Source organism: Zonotrichia albicollis, chromosome 4 (assembly GCF_047830755.1).
Source record: "Zonotrichia albicollis isolate bZonAlb1 chromosome 4, bZonAlb1.hap1, whole genome shotgun sequence".
NCBI classification, from domain to species: domain Eukaryota; kingdom Metazoa; phylum Chordata; class Aves; order Passeriformes; family Passerellidae; genus Zonotrichia; species Zonotrichia albicollis.
In genome coordinates this window covers 69,099,369-69,119,395 of record NC_133822.1, presented here as the reverse complement: position 1 = coordinate 69,119,395, position 20,027 = coordinate 69,099,369, and the positions used below count along the sequence as shown (strand labels likewise).

The following is a 20,027-nucleotide window of genomic DNA, read 5'->3' as shown; positions in this document are numbered from 1 at the left end:
TTGCTTTGCCCAAGAGACTTTAGTGAAGGAAGATGTGCAAAAGGTGAACTGATGTATACTTTGCATATGATTTGTGTGCAATATGATTTTGTGTGGACACTCCACTCTAAGAAGCAATGATAAAAATTACTTCTTCAGTATTTTGGGGTTAAGTTATTAATATTCCAGAAAGAGATGCGTTCTTTCTGTTACTTGCACTCCAAACTGGTGTAGTTTTGCAGATTAATATTAGTTAGGCTACAGTTCGGTGCTGTTGCCAGTGGGAACTGTGAACATGCATATTGTTTGCAATTTGTCACAGAAATCTTGAAGTTTATGAAACAGAAGTTTGACCTCCAGGGTCTTAATTACAGTTGACAATGGAGGACTATATTCTAGGCTGACTACACTTTAATATTAATGGCAGTGGGAACTGGAAATGTGCACTGATGGCAATTTTGCTTCTGTGCTCATGGGAGCATAAACCAAGTTTGCAAAGCAAGAAGCTTAGCCTCCACTTTTCCAACTGCAATTGGCTTTGGAAGAAACCATCTGTGTTGGCTGTTAATTATTTGGTAACGTTCCTTGGTGTGCAGCTTTTTGGGCTGTTTAACTGAATTTGGTCTGAAAATGCAATGAAATAAACATATCATTTTTGTAACAGCTCTTTTCAGATTGGGTCTTTGTCTTCCCTATTGGTCTTTGTTTCCCTGAGGAATAGATCTTAATTTCACTCTAAAATGACATGTGATCCATTTTTTACAAATTACTGTGTTGTGCAAAGCTTAGCTCCTTTGTGAGTTTTTCTGTTGTTTTCAAATTGTTGAAATGCTGAATGAGTTTTAATCCATGTGGACTTTTGAGGTGATTTAAAACTAAGGAAGAAGCAGTTTGTATATGTTAGAAGTCACACCAGTATAATTGTAGGTGTTTAAATTGACACTTTGCTTTATTCCTCTCTGCTTTATAACATTTCATTTGGATAAACCATAGGTGAATACAATTGTGCTCATGTAGTATTGGCAGGCAGCTGGTTGAAGGGATATCCTTGGAAACCAGTTGCCAAATCAATGTTTCATGCCATTGAATTTGAATTGCCTCCTCTGAAATCATTGCCCAAAAGCAGAGACGAGCTTCTTGATTTAGTTTCCAGAGGCAGTTGCCAAGTGTTTGAGGGGGATGCTAATTGCCAGCTAATGCTGAGTTGAGTGTGGGACTCTTGGCACACACTTTGCAGGCTGAAGTGGAGGTTTGTGTTTGTTTTGTGTCTGCAGGCCCGCCGCAGGACCACCACGCAGATGGAGCTGCTGTACGCGGCCAGCAGCGAGCTGGGCTCCGACAGCAGCGCCGCAGACGCTGCCCCCGCTGGCTCTGCTGCAGCAGCCGCTGAATCCCAGGAAAGTGGGGCTGCTGACACACACGACACTTCTGCTAGGGACAGAGAGTTTATACCCCCACCATCTGGCTTACCTTCTAAGATAGGCAGCATGTAAGTTTGGCCATGCTGAACTAATTATCCTTTGCTTTTAAAAAATGCATGTTGCTGATTTCTTGTAATCTATTATTTTAACTTTACAACTGAGGTTGATATACTAGATGCTTACTAAATAATACTGACCTTTCTTTCTACCATCACCACTCTAGAAAGTATAAATGCAGTCTTGTAGGTACTGTGGTTCTTATCGGAGATGTAAGTTGTGTTAAGCTGCTTTGTTATTGTAACCATGTTCTATGTAGAGGGGAAAACCCCTCTAGTACCTTGAACAGTTTGCTGTATTAGTGCTATGGGAAATGCACATTCTAGGGAGATAGTGAGAATCTGATTAGAACAGCAGAGAGGTTTAAAAAAATCCAACAAAACACAACCCAAAAACTTCATAATGGTATTTGTATATGGTCCAAATTATAAGGAAAAGTCTTTCAGTGAGTTGTCATGTATGGACCAGGCATAAAATGAAGATGTCTAAGTAACAATAGAGTATTCAAGTAAAAAGTTGAAAGGAAAATGTTAGATATTATGAATCTTCAAAATCCTTTCTGTTTGCAGGTTGCACTTACCTGCAGAACAGTTTTACTAATCGAAAGTATCTCTTGATTCTAAACAGAACTAAAAATAATTTTGTCATTTTACTTTGGGACCAGCAGGTGTCTCTCACACACACTTTATTTTCTCTTGCTCTTGCTGTTCATTTTATATCTACCAATATCACTGCTGTATTGGCCATTCACTGCTAGAGACCCTTTTCTTGGCTTTTTTAGGTACTACCTCCTGTGTTGCACAAGCTCATGTGTAAATTCCGTGCACTTCCCACATTCAATGATGTGTCCACATTCAGTGTCCCGTAGCTATCTTCACATTTCAGGTTCCAGAGTTAAGCATCTTTTAATATTCATCTGTCCTATTTGCATAATATCTTTACAGCAGTCTCTACCTAATGCACATTTGCAATTTGTATTTTTTACTATGTATTTCTGGCATGTGCTTGAAGTGGCAATTGTGAACAGTAAAACACTGCTGACAGCAATTATTAACCCATGCTGATGGCTTCAGTGCAAATAGAATCTGCTTGGAAAGAATGCTGTTGAGGGTGAGCATAGGTGGAGAAAACCCACTTGTTTCAGCAGTTAGCATGAGATCAGTAGAGACTTTTGAAGCTTCAAGATCTAAAACATCAAGTGTTATGACCTGACATCCAAGACTCAGGTAATGCCAACTTTTGCCTCACTCTATCTTCTAGAATGTATCCATTTATGAAAGTGAGCCAGCAAAAAGGCAAACAAAGATTTTCCCAAAACTGTGTTCTGCAAGAATTTGAGAGTTACATACTGTCAAAAAGTCAATTCAGTCAGCAGTAGGCCTCACATACTGAATTGGTATTGATCGTGTTTCTGTAGATAAGTGATCAAAAATTCCCACAATCAATCTGCAGTGACCTTCTCACTGCAAGTGTATATGTTTTATCAAAACCTAAAACTCTTGCTGGTTTATCTGGTCCTAGTTGAAGAAAGCTTGTCTTTATGACCCATGTGGCCTTCCCTTATAGGCCTGTGGTGCATATCTCTTGTAATAAAATATATTATTCAGGAGGAGATTTGGACCTTACCTGCAATAAATGTTTTCTCCCTTGTGCCACTTACTTAAGCGACATTTGGGAATGTTGAGGCTGTAACAGTAATCCAAAATGTCGATTCTGAAAGAGACAGAAATTAATTGTATGTTTAGGTGCAAATTCAGGTGTCTGCATAGGTACAAACTGCTCCACTCTGGAACCCTCTCAGTTTTCTAAGGTCTGTGGTGATTCCAGAGTCCTTGGAGAGGGATTTGTTACAAGGGTGTGTGTTGATAGGATAAGGGGTAATGGCTTCAAACTGAAAGCTTGTAGGTGTACATGAGATATTGGAAGAAATTCTTCACTGTGAGAGTCAAACACTGGAACAGGTTACCTGGAGGAGCTGTGGGTGCTCCATTCCTGGAAGTGTTCAAGGCCAGGTTGGATGGAGCTTAGAGCAGCCTGGTCTAGTGGAAGATGTTCCTGCCTAAGAGAAGGGGGTTGAAACTAGGTGATCTATAAGTTCCTTCCAATCCAGACCATTGTGTGATTCTGTAATTTAGGGAGGCACCCAAATACATATGGCCAGCAGTTAATTTAACTGGAATTCTGTTTACAAAGTTGGTTAGTGCTGTTGTCCTTTGATATGCTCAACTCATCTAGAGCAGCTTTTTCAGAGGATAGTTGTCTTCTGTAGGACTTGTGTCAGCTCTGTTCAGATGTCTGTCCTGGCAGATATGGAAGGGCTCTGGAAACCTGGAAGTAGGTATTTGTCCTGTTCCTTTTCTGTTAGGTCATTGCCATCATGCACCTGGTTTTTACACCTGTGCTTAGGAAGTCCATTCCAGCAAGATAGCTGTATTTTTATAATAACTGCATTGCCAGGCTTTCAAAAAGAATTCAGAAAATGATGATGCTATTTACACCCTCTTCTGAGGATGTTCCAGTGTGGAGTCAGAGATGGAAGACTCAAGGGCAGATAGAGAGAGAGCAAGTGGAAGTTGTCTCTGTGTCTGAGTATGCAGGATGCCAGTGTGAGGCAGAGGAGCTTGGGTTCCAGTTTCTGCTTTGGTTTATTTAATTGAGCAGCTGCTCAGTAGACATATAAGCAACCCTAGCAATAGACACTACAGCCTGTCATCCTTGCTGGAAGACCTGTCAGCCTGATTCATGGAATTTGCCTTGTGACCTCAGGATTTTTGCATTCCTAAATGCATACTGGTCCAGCGTAAAGAGAGGGAAGGGAGTGTGTCCTGTTCCACCTTTTTTGGTGTTCTTTGCACAGTATGCCTAGAGGTAAGGGAGCCCTACACAGAAATGGATGCTCTGGCCTTGAGGGAATTGGACCCACTTTCTCCCCTTTTTTATGACTTAATTGCTAGGCTTCTGTGCCAAACCAGGCAGGTTATCACTTGTCCTCCTTTCCCTGTCTCTTGAAGACCCCAGGGAACTCTAGGGTTGACATGCAGTTTTTGGCATTAGATCCCTCACATTCCAGTGAGGGTTTGTGATCACCTGAGACTGTCTCATCTGCTTGGATCAGGTAGCTGTTTGTGGTTGTGCTGTCCATGTTAAATTATGTTCTTCTGCATTCCAGTCTCCAGGTGGATTTTATGTAGCACAGATTTCCTCTTAAGGAAGAGAACATGTAGAGAAGTTGGAGCTATGCATGTTCAGAATCTGTAGGGCTCCGAGACTGATGGTCATAACCATGTCAGGCAGGTGATCTGCCAAATGAGCTTTATCTGATTAATGGAGTTGTGTGGAACAAAAACACTTTCAGAATCTGCTTTCTTGCTTTAATGAGTGTTTCATATTCATAGGAAAAAATCCTTCTAAATACAAAGAAATAGGAAAAACAAAACAAATATTGCTTTTGTGATTGCTCAACTAGTGAGAAATGGAAGTTCAGAAGAATGGAGACCACTCAGATTCCTTTTTTTTTCCTTTTGTCTGACTGTGGTGAAATGAAAACACTTGGGTGTCAGCTTTAATACTGTCCTCTTGATATTCTTGCTAATTTTAATGGGGAATAAAAGGTTGGGAGAGGAATAAAAGGTTCCAATTCACAGTGAGTGTGAATTGGAATTGTTTCAGAACAAGAACTTGAGAGACAAATGGAAAGCAAGGGAGAAGGGAAGTGGGGGACAAAGAGAAACCATGTTATAATAGCTTGTCAATGGGAAGTACCTTTTCTCACTTCCTAATTAACATGAGTATGTTACTGCAAAGTTTCATTTGTGTATAAGAATCATTGTGATTTCTCTCTTCTTCATGTCTGTAAATGGTGAATTGCAGATACAAATGTGGAATCTGAAATTTAAGGACTTCGATGATGTTAATTTGGAATGCATACTCCATTGTATTTCTTTTAGTGAGTCTCTTTTATTATTGAATTAGCATATCTCCTTTAACTATTCAGTATCTGACGCTATGTTTTGATCAATTTTGAACATAAATAACTTAGTATATTTTTATATTCAAGTGTGAGAACAAGTTTATAATCCTTAAATTCAAGAGAGACAACAATAGATTAAATATGTTCTAAAATTTGAAATCACACTGAGAGAATGACAGGTAATGTTCTGTGAAGGGCCTTAGAGTGAGATAATGATTGCTCTTGTTTTAGTTCGAGACAGCCATCTCTTCCAGAGAAGAAAATACCTGAGCCTTCACCTTTAGCAAAGAGAAAAGCCTATGAGAAAACAGTGGAAAAGACAAAGACAAAAGAACAAAAACTGTAAGATTATTTTAAATTTATTTCCTCTGACATAATTTGAACTTTGAATTTTCTTGAAAAATAAGTCTGTATTTTTCTATTTCTTTTCTTCCAGAACAGTTTCTATTGCAGTCATTGTTGATATTATTGCTCAGCTTATGTGTGGTTGTTTGTGGTTTTTTCCAGGTTGCTTTTCTGTACAAAATAGCTCAGGGGCAGAGCCCTGAGAAAATGTCCTTTGGAGAATTTGCAAATTACTAAATTACTTTTTTTTTTTTTTAATCAAAGTCAACAGTATCTCTAAGAGCCTTCAATTTTATAATATTTTCTTCAATTTGTGTTTTCTGCCTATAGCTTTCACTTCTACCACTTAATCTTTGAACATTGTGCCATCTTGCACTCTGCAGCCTTAAGCTTTTTGCCTTCTCTGAGAAATATCTGTATTACAATCTTAATCATTTGCTTAAGAGAAGAGCATCTAACGTTTGAGGCATGTTGCATCTAACTTTTCTAACCTGTTAAAGAAGATGTTCTTTTTTTTTTTGTAGCTCAGATTCTGGAGCCCCAGAGGCTAGTCTGTCACCTCCTACTTCCCCACCAAGCCGGCCCCGTAATGAAATGAATGTTTTTAGTCGTCTTACTGTTTCTCAGGGAAACACATCAGTTCAGCAGGATAAGTAAGTCACAAAGGGAAGCCTCAGCCCCCAACCAGGGAAATGCAAAGTGTGCTCAAGTTTTCAGTGTAGTGTCTGGTAGAAATTTTGCCCTTCTGCAAGACAGGAGGGGAGATATTTCTCATGTTTTTGTGTAGTTTTCAAAGGAAATATTTTAAACTATCATGGAACCACTGTAAAAATTTGAGAAGAGAAATTTCCTGCTGAACCTTGTTTCCTGTTTTCTAGGCTATGTCTGGTATTTGTAGTTTTAAACCCAAAATAGAAAATGGTAGAATTCTTAGATGTTTGTGTATTTGTGTGTGTGTTTACACTCAAAAATAGATTTTAGGTGATAATTTAGGAACTAGTGCTTTTGACAGTTACTCAGTTGCTCCAGTGCTGCTCAGAGTGCTCTCACAACAGCCCCTCATAGGATGGGACATTGAAATGGCTAGAACACAGTTGTTTAGAGAGTATCCAAATTATTGAACAGAGTGACTTTAGGGGTGATATGTAGGAGTAGATGATATTCATATCTTGTTTAGAAGAAGTGGAACAGTTTTTTCTCACATTAGGCATCTGTTTAGGAACCTTTCTCCAAATGGCAGTGGACTTTACTTGACTAGAATCTCTATTACAGGTTTCAGTACTGATACATATACTATGCAGTGCTTATGAACTGCAACTCAGTTTTAAAATAAACCTTTATTTGTAACTCTAGCACGATAAGAAATTGCTTTTGTCTGTTGGCACTATTTTTGAATAAAATGGGGTTTTTTTTCAAAGGTCTACAGCGACCACATACCAGGCGGTGGCTTGCAAGGCTTTCAGTAACTGTGCTTGTGACTTCCTTATCTTAGCTTACTGTTCTTATTGCTAACTCCCACCAAACCCTTTTTGTTTTCTCTGACCTGACTTTGAAGTCAAGTAGAAACTGCTGAATCTGTCTGAGTTGAAAATGGACATCTTAAGATGTACTGAAAATCATCATGTCTTGGGAAAATATTGTCCTTTATGTTTTCTTGGTTTTTATTTTTAAGCATTTTTTGAAATGAGAGGTGAAGGATTTTGAACTTAGCATGGCTTGCAAATCGCTGTATTTATTTGAATGAGTTATCATATTTAACATTTATATCTCTTTTACTAATATATTGCATGTCTCTTCTACACTTAGCAGGCATTGATGTTCAAAGTATTTTTTTTCTTTTGATATTCTCAACAAGCACTATCTTATGGAGGTTAACCTGTGCATCTATCTTCTCCTTTTAATTTTTTGCCTTTACTTCTCTAAGAAAATGTTGGGGAAATAAGAAATTGCTCAGCTGCTGTTACTCATCTTCTGGAGCTGAAACAGTCTACTGTAACTTACTGCTGAGAGTGATATTTTAAGAGAATTATTCTTTCCCCCCTACCCCCCCATATCATCATTGGTTTGAGATATACCTTGAGCAATGCTGCATAATGTTTGTGGATTTGCATTGCTTTTCTGAGTTGGCCATGCTGTTGTGTGTTCTTCTCATGTGGAGGCGTTCCTTTGCTGATACCTATATTCTTTCTCCTCACAATTCCACCACTGTTGATTGTAGGTCTGATGAAAGTGATTCCTCTCTGTCGGAGGTACAAAGGTACTCTCTCTTTCTCTTTTCTGTTTTCTTGACATCTCTCATCAAAGTTATTCCAGTTCTTAAGACATTTCATTTTGCTGCATGACTTTTCCTGATAGCTGTGCATTGTTTCTCTTGCCTTTGCTGGAACGTGAAATATCTGAGATTTGGGTCAAGCATGTCTCCCCCTCTCCCTTTTTAGGGTATTCTTTTATCATTGTTGAGCTTGTCAGGTGTTTTAATTATAAGTGAAGTATGGTGTAAACATCTCCTGAGACACATTGTTTCTCTCTTTGTTTTCTTAAAAAAAAATAGGAGCAGACATTTTATATTTCATTTACTTCCCTCCTTATTTTTGTTTTTCTTTTTCCATTTTATGCTTTGATCACTAAAAATGAAATCCTAATGTAAATAAAAATGAGTAGCTTTTATTACTTCTTTCTGAGACAATGCACAGTGGCTTAAGAGATCAAAGAAATGTTGCCACTTGTGTCCCTGTGGGTTAGGATTTTGGTACTCAATAAAATATTAGTTTATCTAGAGAAGGGCAGTCAAATAACTGCTAATAATGTAATGGGGCTTTGGCTGGTCATTGTAGCTGTTGTAGTGGTTTTTTGTCTGTAGATTTTAGAACTCTGCATATAGGTAGATAAATAGCTCCAGGACATGTATTTTACATGGCTTTGTCATGGAAGTGAGTGGGTGAGAACAGCAGGAGGAATAACTCCGTTCAGAGGCAGCATGATCCAACAGGAAGTACTACAGAGAAAATAATGTTAGTTTAGTATGATGCTAGAAAACAAAAGCATAGAGACTTAAATTAATTTAAAGCAAATTGCGCCTGTTTTCTTGAAAACATAAAACAGTGCAGATGAAAGGTGAAAGCCTTTCCAAAATGAGGAAGATAATGTTATACAATTTAAGACACTATTAATACTAGTAAAATCTAAAGAAGGATTGCTTCTTTAAAAGAAGGAGTAATGAATTATATGAGTGAAGATGTCCTGAACTGTAAAAATGTTAAAAATCATAATTTTAATGTACTGGATAAGCTAATCAGTTGTCACAAAGTTAGCTTGTATCATAAAGGACTTTTTCCTTTCTATAGCAAACTTCTGGACAATATTACTAATTTTTTAGATTTTCCTAAAGCATCTGGTACTTTTTTTTTGTTTGGTTTTGTTTTGATGAGATAGGGCTCTGGTTTAGTTCCTTTTCATCACAGTTATGTGGGTGATTCCCAAAAGAGCATGACAGTGAGTTTAACTGCAAGCTGGCTGGGTCACAGCTGTGTTGCATGTTTTGGGCATTACCTTGAGGCTTTTCTACACTTCACAGATTAAAGGGGTCTATGTGCATGCAATTGTATGCATGGGATTTTAGACTGCTAGTAATTTTTGTTTGGTAAAGAATTGTGAGATGTTTATTTCAGGGAAATTAGTCTTTTGGCATTACCACAGAATTAGCTGAAAGTGCCCAGGAAGATTCCTCTGGGGTGTCAGCATTCCAGTCATCCTCCCTTTTAGCCATTTGAGCCATGAGCATGTTCTTTGGTACAGGGTGCAGTGGGAGCCTTTTCAGACACAGAAGTTAGCAGTTCTCTGTGTCTGCCCACAGAATGCAGGCAATGTGAAATGCATGCTGAGTTTGGAATTGGCAGTGCACATTACATTTGCTCCATTTTTCAGAGCTGTTTATGCTGTTTAGATGGCTGATCTTGGGCATACAGGAGCTTTAAGTGTCCTGGTTTGTTCAGCATTATGCAGACTTTGCCACATACCCAGCATTTAGCATCCTGTTGTCTTTTCATTTGTTTGGGGTTTTTTTTTGTGATTTTCTTTAACTGATAAGCCAGAGTGGACATGTGTTGAGGCTAAACAGTAAAAGTCCTTACATAGCTTATGAAAGGCATTCAGCTGTTCTGCCCTCACATCTAAGAACTAGGTTAATTTTTTTCCCTACATGCAAGTAAATTAGCTTTATCTGTGTCTGTTACTGTGCCCAGCTCACATTCCTTTTTTTTTCTTTAGGGGGATAATTAACCCATTTCCTGCTTCAAAAGGCATCCGATCGTCCCCGCTTCAGTGTATCTACACAGCTGAGGGACATACCAAGGCTGTGCTTTGTGTTGATGCAACTGATGATCTTCTCTTCACTGGATCTAAAGGTTGGGCAAGCTCTGTGCACCTCTGCTGTCTACAGAGGCTGCTTTAACAGCTTGGGATGTTGTGAAAGTCTCAATTTGAGCTCAGTGCTGTAAACACAGTGGCAAATTCCAAAGGTCCGTTTCTCAACATAAGCTGCAGACAGATTTACAGTAATTATCTACAGGTTTCTAACTCCAAAGTGTAGTATTTGGCTGCTTATTTGTCGTGGAAAACCACAAAAAGCAGGAACATTAACACTTGTTGAGTGATAAGATGGAAGCAGTCATGGTAGCGTGCAAACACATGACATGCAATGCAAATAGCTTCAGGTAAGGGTGGAGGTGGGAATTTGGACATGTTTGGCTCTACTGCATGGGGTTTGGATACTCTTATGCCACAGTTGATTTTTTGAGCTATCTTCATCTGAGGGTGTCTTCTGCTTCCTCTGTGCATCTCATTTCCTGTCCTTTGTTGTTATGAGAACTGCATGGCACCTGTGGGACGGCCTGGAATCTAAATTCCTTACTGGATGGTGCAGTCACTCTATAACGTTCTCAAACTGATAGAAGCAGTGTTTTGAAGAGAACATTTTCCTCCTGTCTGTAGTGAATTTCCAGTATCATTGCCCAGTTTAGCTTAAAGATACCACCAGAGGCCACCAGAGCTCAATGGATTCTTTTCACAAACACCTATTTTAATATAAAGGACTTGTTATTTTCTTAATTGTGCAGCTGAAACTATGGCAGACTCTTTTTTTTTTTTTTTTCCTGAAGGTATCAAAGCTAACAGGAATTAGAGTGGCTGGGAAGAAATTAGCACCTATTAATAGGGAGACTCTCCTTTTAACTAGCTTATATAATGAATAAACCTTGAAATTTCAGGACATCTCTTTTATCCCAGTATTAGCACAGTTGACAACCCCATTATATGCAGCTCTTCCACTGCTAATATTCAGTTATGAGTTCTGTGGCTATTCTGCTATCTGGCTGTTAAAAATGCCAAATCACAAACTTTGAGTGAGCTGGCAAACTTTTGATCTTGCAGGTTTTAAGCCAACATTTTAACATTTGTACAAGCATATACAGTTGCAAAAAAGGACATTGATTTAGATTTTGTAAATAATAGTTAATTTCTGTTGAGATTTTAAATTTAGTGGCTATGTGAGGGAAAAAATGGCATGTTTTAAAATTTTATTTTACATCTAGATTTGTATTCTCAAGATTTAGTAGTTTGGTTTTTTTTAATGGATGTTTGCAGATATTGCAAATATTAGCATTTTTGAAGTCATATCCTAGCTTCTTAAACTTATGGGAGAATTTTTTCTGTTTATATTTTTTTGAGGGGAGTTTACCAAGTATGCTTTTACTCAAGAGTGTAGACAGTTGTTTAATTAAATAAAGTTAAATCTTTTGGAAATGATTGCTGAAGCAGAAAGTCTTGGCTCACTGACATCAGATAATACTTGCAGAAAAATTCAGAGATGCCAGTAAGCTCTCATGTGCATTGCAGATCTTTGATCTTGGTAGTTGATGTTTTACAGTGCCAGACAGGTCTTGCTATACTTACCTTCATGCTATCATAACTGGAGTCTATACATGAAGCTTTCTCTTCATCCTTCCAGTACTTATTTCAGTATAAATGTATATCTAAAATACCTGGAGTGATACAGACATGGTGCAGCAAGGAGAGTTTCTTGTTCTTGCCAGTAGGGTTGAAGATTTCTTGAAAACTTCTGTACATTTGGGATTTTAATACATAAAAGATTGCAGTATTTAAATTCCTTGGCTATGGAATCAAAACAGTGACTAAAGCACTCTCTGCTGGGATTTTCAGAGGCCCCCAAAACATTGAAGAGTTTGGGTCCCTTCTCACTTTTGTAGTTTTGTTGTGGCACTCAGAACTCAGCCATGCTAAGTCTCAAAACTCATCCTGAACTATGTTTTTGATAATGAATTATTGAATTAAAAATTGGATTCTTCTCTTCATCTATCATCATCCACACTTTACAGCCTCTAAATTGTCTGCATTTTCACTTCCCTTGAGATTTTAATCCCTTTTAAATGCTTTGGGAGCTAATATGCAGGTCTTGAAAGCACATTTAATGATCAACCTTGCTTAGTTTTGATAATGATAGATGGATGCCTATGTGTATTTCTAAAGAACTACTTAATTTAGCTGTGTTTCTGCGGTGTCTACAGAAATGGAGGAAAATGTATGAGTGCAAATGAATTAATGTGCTTTTAAAAAAATTAACAGAATTTAGGAAAAGCATGAGATTTTTCAGGTTTTTTTATTATTGTTAATATTTTCCCCATTTTTGTTTGTCTTTATTTAGATCGTACCTGTAAAGTCTGGAATCTGGTAACTGGACAAGAGATTATGTCATTAGGGGGTCATCCAAATAATGTGGTTTCTATTAAATATTGCAACTACACAAGCCTGGTCTTCACAGTTTCAACCTCCTATATCAAGGTGTGGGACATCAGAGATTCTGCCAAGTGCATTCGGACGTTGACGTGAGTATGCTGAACCTCAGGTGCCAAGCATTCAATTGAGTCTTGATTTTAGATGCATTTTATTATATTTAATAAAGTATTGCAGTACAGTGTAATATAAGTACACTGTTAGCAATGTTTCTTTACATGTTCAGGCTAAGTCAGTATGGGACATCAGTAATGGGAACACAAAACAATTTGCATATAGAGTTTTATCAGATGTTCAGTATTCATAATTGGCTTATAGCCTTTTTTGCTCAGTGAGATAGGTTTGTTTTTAGTGAGTATACAAAATATGGCAAACTAACTGTAGAATTTGGGGGTTTTCTTTTTTTTTCTTTCTTTTTTTTTTTTTTTCTTTTTTTCCTTCTCTGTACTCAGGTCTTCAGGCCAAGCTATGCCTGCTGATGTGTGTTCAGGAAGTACTAACAGAACAGTTGCTATCCCAGCTGGAGAGAACCAGATCAATCAAATTGCACTAAATCCAACTGGCACATTCCTCTATGCAGCTGCTGGAAACTCAGTGAGGATGTGGGACCTGAAAAGGTACAGAACACCAGCCAAAGAGAATGTTTTTAGGTGGTTACATGTGCATAGGCAGCAAAGTTGTGCACATGACACAGTCAGTGTAGTGTTTCTTCTATATGGTAGTGTCCACACCTGGGCAAAATATGGTGTCAGTTACAGATCAGCTAATCCATCTGTGGTGGATACTGAGATAATGATTTTCTCATGTGTTAAGGTTGTGGTGAATCATTTCAGTAAAAATGACTTGGAAAACACAAGGTTTTGTTTGACAGGCACTACAAAACACACTTTTGTAAGGTGAGGATGGGAATCCTGACTAGTAATTGTTGATGAGATGATGGAAGCCAATGGAAGTAATGAAATATAATATGGGGTTATGATAGCTGCACTATAATTACACTTTTCCAAACAGAACCTGCTCCCAAAGAGTGCATTCAAAGTACAGAAAATACTTATGAGGGGCCTGATTCATCTTTACTTTAAAATGTTCTAATTCCTATTTTGCATAAGTAGGGGGGTTTTGTTGTGTTTAATGTAGATTTAATATTTATCCATGGATATGAACAATAGAGTATAGGTAAACAAGAGGATGAGTACTGAAGACAAAGTGAAAATAAAACTACCCATTTGTCACAAGCTGTGCTATGGACTATATTGGATATGTGAAAAATTAACAAATCCTCATTTCTTCTCTTATCCTTAAAGATTTCAGTCTACAGGAAAGCTAACTGGTCACCAGGGTCCTGTTATGTGCCTTACTGTCGATCAGATCTCCAATGGACAAGATCTTATTATCACTGGTTCAAAGGATCATTACATAAAGGTAACTTGGCATATCAGCATGGGATGTAGGCTTCAGCAGAAGTGGCTCTCATTTACACATTCAAAATGTGATAGCCAAAATGAAAATTATTTCTCCAGTCATGGATCATGAATAATATTCAGTCATAATACTTACCACTTCATGCCTTTTTTGTTTTACTAAGGAAGATGGATCCATGGTTGTCTCCAGTTTAGTTTTTTCTTAATCCTCATTCAATTGGATGTCAGGTGTACAAAGTCTTGGAGAAATATTCATAACACCTACTTTTAGGTAACATTTAGCTCTTTATTTTAAGTCAGTGCCTCTGTTTTGGAGTGCAGACCTAATTGTTTCACCAGAGACACCCTTTGTGTTCCTCATGTCAGAGAGTCCAGGGTTTAGCCCAGGCTCGTTCTGAAGTGGGGAAGACAGCCAGGTCAGCACTTCTCAGCCAAGGTGGCCAATATACTTTTCTGTTTCTTGGAGTTGTGATTAATTCACTCAAGGCTGTGGAATCTGTTTTTTTGGGAGGAGGGTTTTTTTTTTTTGGGGGGGGGGGTTTGTTTGTTTTCTTTTTTTGGTCTCACATCACCCAGTGGCTATTTAAACCCACAAGCTCCTGTTTCTCAGGGCTGCACCCAAATCACCAGACTTAATAAATTGTAGATCATCATGTAAAGGTGACCCTCACACTGCAAGAATGTGTGATGCATGAGGCCAAAGAGAATGGGCAAGAAACCCTAGCTTGTTATGAGGGGATACCCTTCTGTTCTCACACTCTGGAGACGAGTGTATGAACACAGCTAGGGGTGGAGCAAGATCCAGAACCTGTGTGAGCTTTCTCACTGAGCTAGGCTTTCATTTTTTCATATTATTCTGCAATTCTTGGATGCTTGGCTGTGCACTGTGCCAGATGCAAAAAACTGCCTGGGAGGTTGGTGCACAGTTGGACAATTTGGGCTGTGGATTTGAATCCTGTCAGCAGTGTTCCTATGGTTAGAGGCCAGGGGATTCCTAGGCAATGGGGAGACAGAGGCAGACACTCTGAGAATTATTTCTCTGCACAGTTCAGAATATTGGTTTCGTTATGAGCTGCCATCCTGGCACAATAATGATGGAAGGACTTCAGTGGGAACAACAGGGTGGGATCATGTAATCCAAGTTTGTCATGCTGTGAGCTCCTGAGACAAGCAAGGAGGTGGGAGGGCTTTTGGAAAATAAAGCTGTCAACAGGCAGAGAAGTTTATCTGTCCTTCTTGTCCTTCCTTTCTGTGGCCAGGCTACATAAATAAATCCTTCTAGGTCTGCCTGCCTCTTGACTTACATCACTACAATGTCCAGGGGTATTTCAGCTATTTCTGTGTGTTTCAGAGTAGTGTGTGTTCTCCAAAGTGAATGTCTCCAGAATTGTCAAGCCAGCTGTCTATGAATTCTCAATGCTTCCATTCAGCCTGGAAAAGAGAAGGTTATGTGGAGACCTCATAACTTTCCATTATCAGAAGGGGGCTTACAGGGAAGCCAGAGAGGCACACTCTTCATCAGAAACTGTAGTGACAGAACAAGGAGTAATGGGCACAGATGGAAAAAAGGGGAAATTTAGGTTATGATATTAACATGAAATTCTTCACTGTGTAGGTGGTGAGACACTGAAACAGGCTGCCCAGTGAGGTTGTGGATGCCCCAATGCTGGCAGTAATCAAAGCCAGGCTGGATAAGGCCTTGAGCAGCCTGCTCTAGTGGGAGGTGTCCCTAGTACCAAAGAGGGTTTGGGACTACATGATCTTTAAGGCCCATTTTAACCCCTTAACAATGTGTGGTTCTCTGCATGGGTAGGTCTGTAGGGCTACCAGGCCTGGTGACAGATACTGTCATGTCACAGGAAACTATTGTCTTGTCTACTGAGTCAGTAATATTGGTCATCTCTAGGTACCTGATTTTTCTGGTTTATCACTGAATTTTTTGTTACAGTTGGAACTGATGCATGTTAATTGAATGTGATAACGTATTTTAAAATACCTTTAGCTCACAAGGTATTATTTTATACTACCAAGCTCTCCCTTTTCTGCTGTCAAGCTTATTCATTCTAAAAGGCCAATAAAGAGCAAATAATAGAGGATAAAGTTTGACATTTGCTTGTGAAACAGAGCTGGTGGTTTAAAAAGTTACAGCTCATCTGTTCTTTCAGCTCAGTCTCACTGGGTGAGTTCTGGTTCCCTACAATGCAAAATGAACCAGGATTGCTTACTTTGCAGCTCCAGCAACAAAGACCTGATGGGATTGATTATGGCTTAAATTGTTGAAGCAATCTTTCTTAAAGATTTCTTGTTTTAACACCCCATTCTTGGAGCACAGACAAGGAGAGAGGTGTGTCTAGTACATGAAAAGCATCAGTGTGTAATAGTATGTAACCCTTACGAAAACAACTTGTCCAGAAAAACATATGAATGCCTCTTTCTGAAGCTACTTAGCTGTGCAATTCTCCCAGAGTGAGTTATGTTTCCCAAACTTACTCATGAACTTTGTTTCTCTAGCCCAACACACAGGGTATATATGGGCCCTTCCTGTGAAGCCACTGTGTATATGATATTCCAGTAGTAGTAATTCTTCTTCCCAGAGCAGTCTTCTCTGAAGTCAGTGGAGAATTCCCGCTTCAGGCAAGAGGTGGAAGAGGAGAAAGGAGTGGTTCTGGTAGATAAATTCTGTCAAATATACATCATAATACATACTGTGGCCTGTAATAACACTGTAATAATTTTTTTCCCTGAAGTTATTTGCTGCATGACTTTCAAGCAGGATGGCAGAAAATCTCATAGAATATATTTTATTATTTATTTTAGATGTTTGATGTGACTGAAGGAGCTCTTGGAAGCGTGAGTCCTACACACAATTTTGAACCTCCTCATTATGATGGCATTGAAGCACTTGCTATTATGGGAGATAACCTTTTTAGTGGCTCGAGAGATAATGGAATTAAGAAATGGGATTTGTCTCAAAAAGACCTTCTTCAGGTAATGAAAAAAATCATGCAGCTGCTGTGACAGTCACGCTGTAGAACTGTTTTCAGGCTGTATAAATGTTCAGGCTCATACAATGGCTATTCACATAGACACTGGTGCTTTTAATAGGGAAGGCATAGAACACTGACTAAGAAAGAAATCAATAACGTACTTGATCTTCACATGAAGTTACTTTTCTGTGCATGAAGCGTCAGGAAATTCTGATGAATTGGTTATCCTGTTTTAGCTCTGAGTACATGGGGGTTGTTTTTCTGCTTCAGAATAAAAGCAGCATTTGCCTCATCTGTGACTGGAATCACTGGATACTTGCCTTTGACAAGTTAGTAAAGTTTGGATTGGGAACTCATTAATGAGAAACAATACTTTAGATCAGGCTACAGAATATTTTCTTGTGAAGAGGTTCTACAGCCTATCTCAATCCACCCAGTCTTGGACCTTAGATCATCTCCTTACACCGTGCAGATGTTATGTATACAGCACACTCACAATAACACTTGCTGTCAGAACACATTTGCTGTATGTTTTTCGTTATGTAAAAAGGAAAAAAAGGGAGTGGGTGTAAAAGGACCTCAAATCTAGGGAAATCGCAATTTGTTTGGCATGAAGAACTTTGCTTTTTGCCTACCTGCTGTAAGCTGGTCTGTTCTTCTAGGTCTTATGAGAGGTTCTTGAGGTATAGTTGTGATTATTTAACTTAAGAGTGAGCAAGAACTGGAAGGCAGAAAAACAAACACCAGAAGAGAGTGCTGGTTTTGCAGTAACTTTTAGAGAAAGGAGGAGCATGCATTTAATATGCAGACTGATAGCAAGGAAACAAATAAAATTTTAAAATATTGGGATATGAGAAAATAATGGACTAGCTACTTTAAAAAGAAAATTTATATATAGGCATAGTTAGTATTCCATAAATATATAAACTTTCTTGACTGTCATTCAAAATCATCCAGTTCAGTGCCAGTTCCTTTTCAGAATACTCCAAAGTATTCACAGTTAAAATAAGGATTCATAAATTTAGCATCTTACAGAAAATCTTCACTTGCCCATACTGGGACATCTGCCCTCACATCTCTCTGTCCAGAAAAATGTGCTAAGGATCTTGTACCAAAATCATAGGCACTGGAAAGATTTTGTATTCTCAGAGTGACTTCATTAAAATTTTAAGGAGTGTCTTCACTCTTGCATTTTAGGCTCATTAAAAAATTATGCAATATGCATTTTTGCTATTGCAATTAATTTAACATCAGAAAGAATACAGGATCAGGAGTGAATAAGTATGTAAATAGGACTAGCTATATAACTTTCCTTGTTTTCCTTTTGGTATATGGGCATGATTTCTCTACTTTGCCTTCCCCTGTTTGTTGGTTTGAAAATTAGAACTTGAGAAGAATAATCTCACACTTCTTTCATTTCTATGAAATGCTGAATGTTTTTCAATGAGATGAGACTGAAGCATTTGACAGAATAGAAGTAATTTTTATTCATGGTCTTTTATAGGGAATGAGAAATGCTGTTGCTTTGCTAATCATGTGATAATTCAGAGTGGAAGGGCCCACTGGAGGTCACACAATGCAAAGTTGTCCTGCTGGTTCAAGCAAGGCCAACTTTGTAGTTAGGTCTGGTTTCTCAAGGCCATGCCCAGCTGAGTTTTCAAAGCTTCCAAGGTTGCAGACTGAACAGCTGCTCTCCTTAATCTACCCAGCAACCAAAACCTGAAACAGAGCCAAGCTGCTTTACAGCAGAAACGCTAATGTTGCATCAGAGGTTCTGGTTTGGCATACACATGTTGACCAGGTTTGATCCTCTGTAATTAATGAAAATCCCTTAACAAGCATGCTATTCAAAAGAATTTGGAGATCATCTGCTTCACTTGGTGTTGCACATCCCAAGTCACAAAACCCTGCTGTGACAAAATTGAGATTTATAAGAACCACAACCACCCCACCCCCCTGCTGCCATTCCCAGTTTCATGGAATGCTGCAGAATCAGACTACCAGTGCTGTTGTAGCTGTGTATGTTATAAATGAAACACTAAGGTAAGTTCCTAGAAAGCTGAATGTACTCCATTATGAGCAATGCAGCAAAGCAAAGCAATTCTTACCAAACTGAACCAGAGAAAAGCCACATTTGGTATCCTCAAAAGACAGCAAATTTTTGGCTGTTATTTCCCCATATTTTTATTTTTCCCCGTGTATTTATTTGTGAGAACAACAAAAGGATGTGGTTCTCAGCTGGTCTGTGCAACATTTTGCTTTCTGAATGAGAACTAAAATGCTAGTGCCCTTCCTCAATAAAGAATTAATGTGTTTCTGTGAAGTGCAACATCACAAAATCAATGTATAAATGCGTAGTGGGAAAAGAGGAAAGAAAGAAGGCAAACACAGCTTCTGTCTTCCTGATGTATTTTTGTGCAGTTTTTTTGGATTTTCTTTTTATGTGTTTTATAGCAGTTATAGAGATTTGAAACATATGCAGAGACCATAAGTTCCAAAATGCATTCAAATATGCATTAGAAAACATGCAGACTTTGCATTATCCTAAACTGATTTCTATTCCACATTAGGTCAATTGTGCATATTAGACTTTTTTTCCTGTTTTGCAGTATTATTTCACAAAAACAAACACTCTTGGAAGTTAGCACTGTCCTTGCTCTAAAGGTGCAGAATCCACCCAGAGCCATGTAGCAAAACTGCTGCAGGACAAGGAATCAGGCTTACAACTTGGGATTTTTCCACTTCTGTGCTTGTTGCTCTGGAATTTTCTGCAGCCCTGTGAGACTGGTGTGCCTTCTGTCTTTCAGCAAGTCCCCAATGCCCATAAGGACTGGGTTTGTGCTCTTGGCCTGGTGCCCGGGGTGCCGGTTCTGCTCAGCGGCTGCAGGGGAGGCACCCTCAAGCTCTGGAACGTGGACACCTTTGCACCCATTGGGGAGATGAAGGGACATGACAGCCCTATCAATGCCATCTGCACCAACTCCAGCCAGATTTTTACAGCAGCAGAGTGAGTTCTTCTCCATGCATCTTTCTTTTCTGT

The 20,027-nt window shown here is 38.7% G+C and overlaps 1 protein-coding gene across 9 annotated transcripts in view; it reads left to right on the top strand.

Annotated features, from left to right (window-relative positions):
- The window catches only part of KIF21A (kinesin family member 21A), an 88,214-nt gene that overhangs the window by 65,217 nt on the left and 2,970 nt on the right, over nt 1-20,027 (top strand). For 4 of the 9 annotated variants that reach the window (XM_074540026.1, XM_074540029.1, XM_074540025.1 and 1 more), the window contains 10 exons: nt 1,254-1,468; nt 5,659-5,769; nt 6,297-6,425; nt 7,991-8,029; nt 10,039-10,175; nt 12,491-12,671; nt 13,032-13,196; nt 13,884-14,001; nt 16,818-16,988; nt 19,795-19,994. In XM_074540026.1, the coding sequence (XP_074396127.1) occupies nt 1,254-1,468; nt 5,659-5,769; nt 6,297-6,425; nt 7,991-8,029; nt 10,039-10,175; nt 12,491-12,671; nt 13,032-13,196; nt 13,884-14,001; nt 16,818-16,988; nt 19,795-19,994 (1,466 nt within the window). The remainder of the gene's footprint in view (nt 1-1,253; nt 1,469-5,658; nt 5,770-6,296; nt 6,426-7,990; nt 8,030-10,038; nt 10,176-12,490; nt 12,672-13,031; nt 13,197-13,883; nt 14,002-16,817; nt 16,989-19,794; nt 19,995-20,027) is intronic. The other 5 variants (XM_074540030.1, XM_074540028.1, XM_074540034.1 and 2 more) reach the window with 3 other exon arrangements.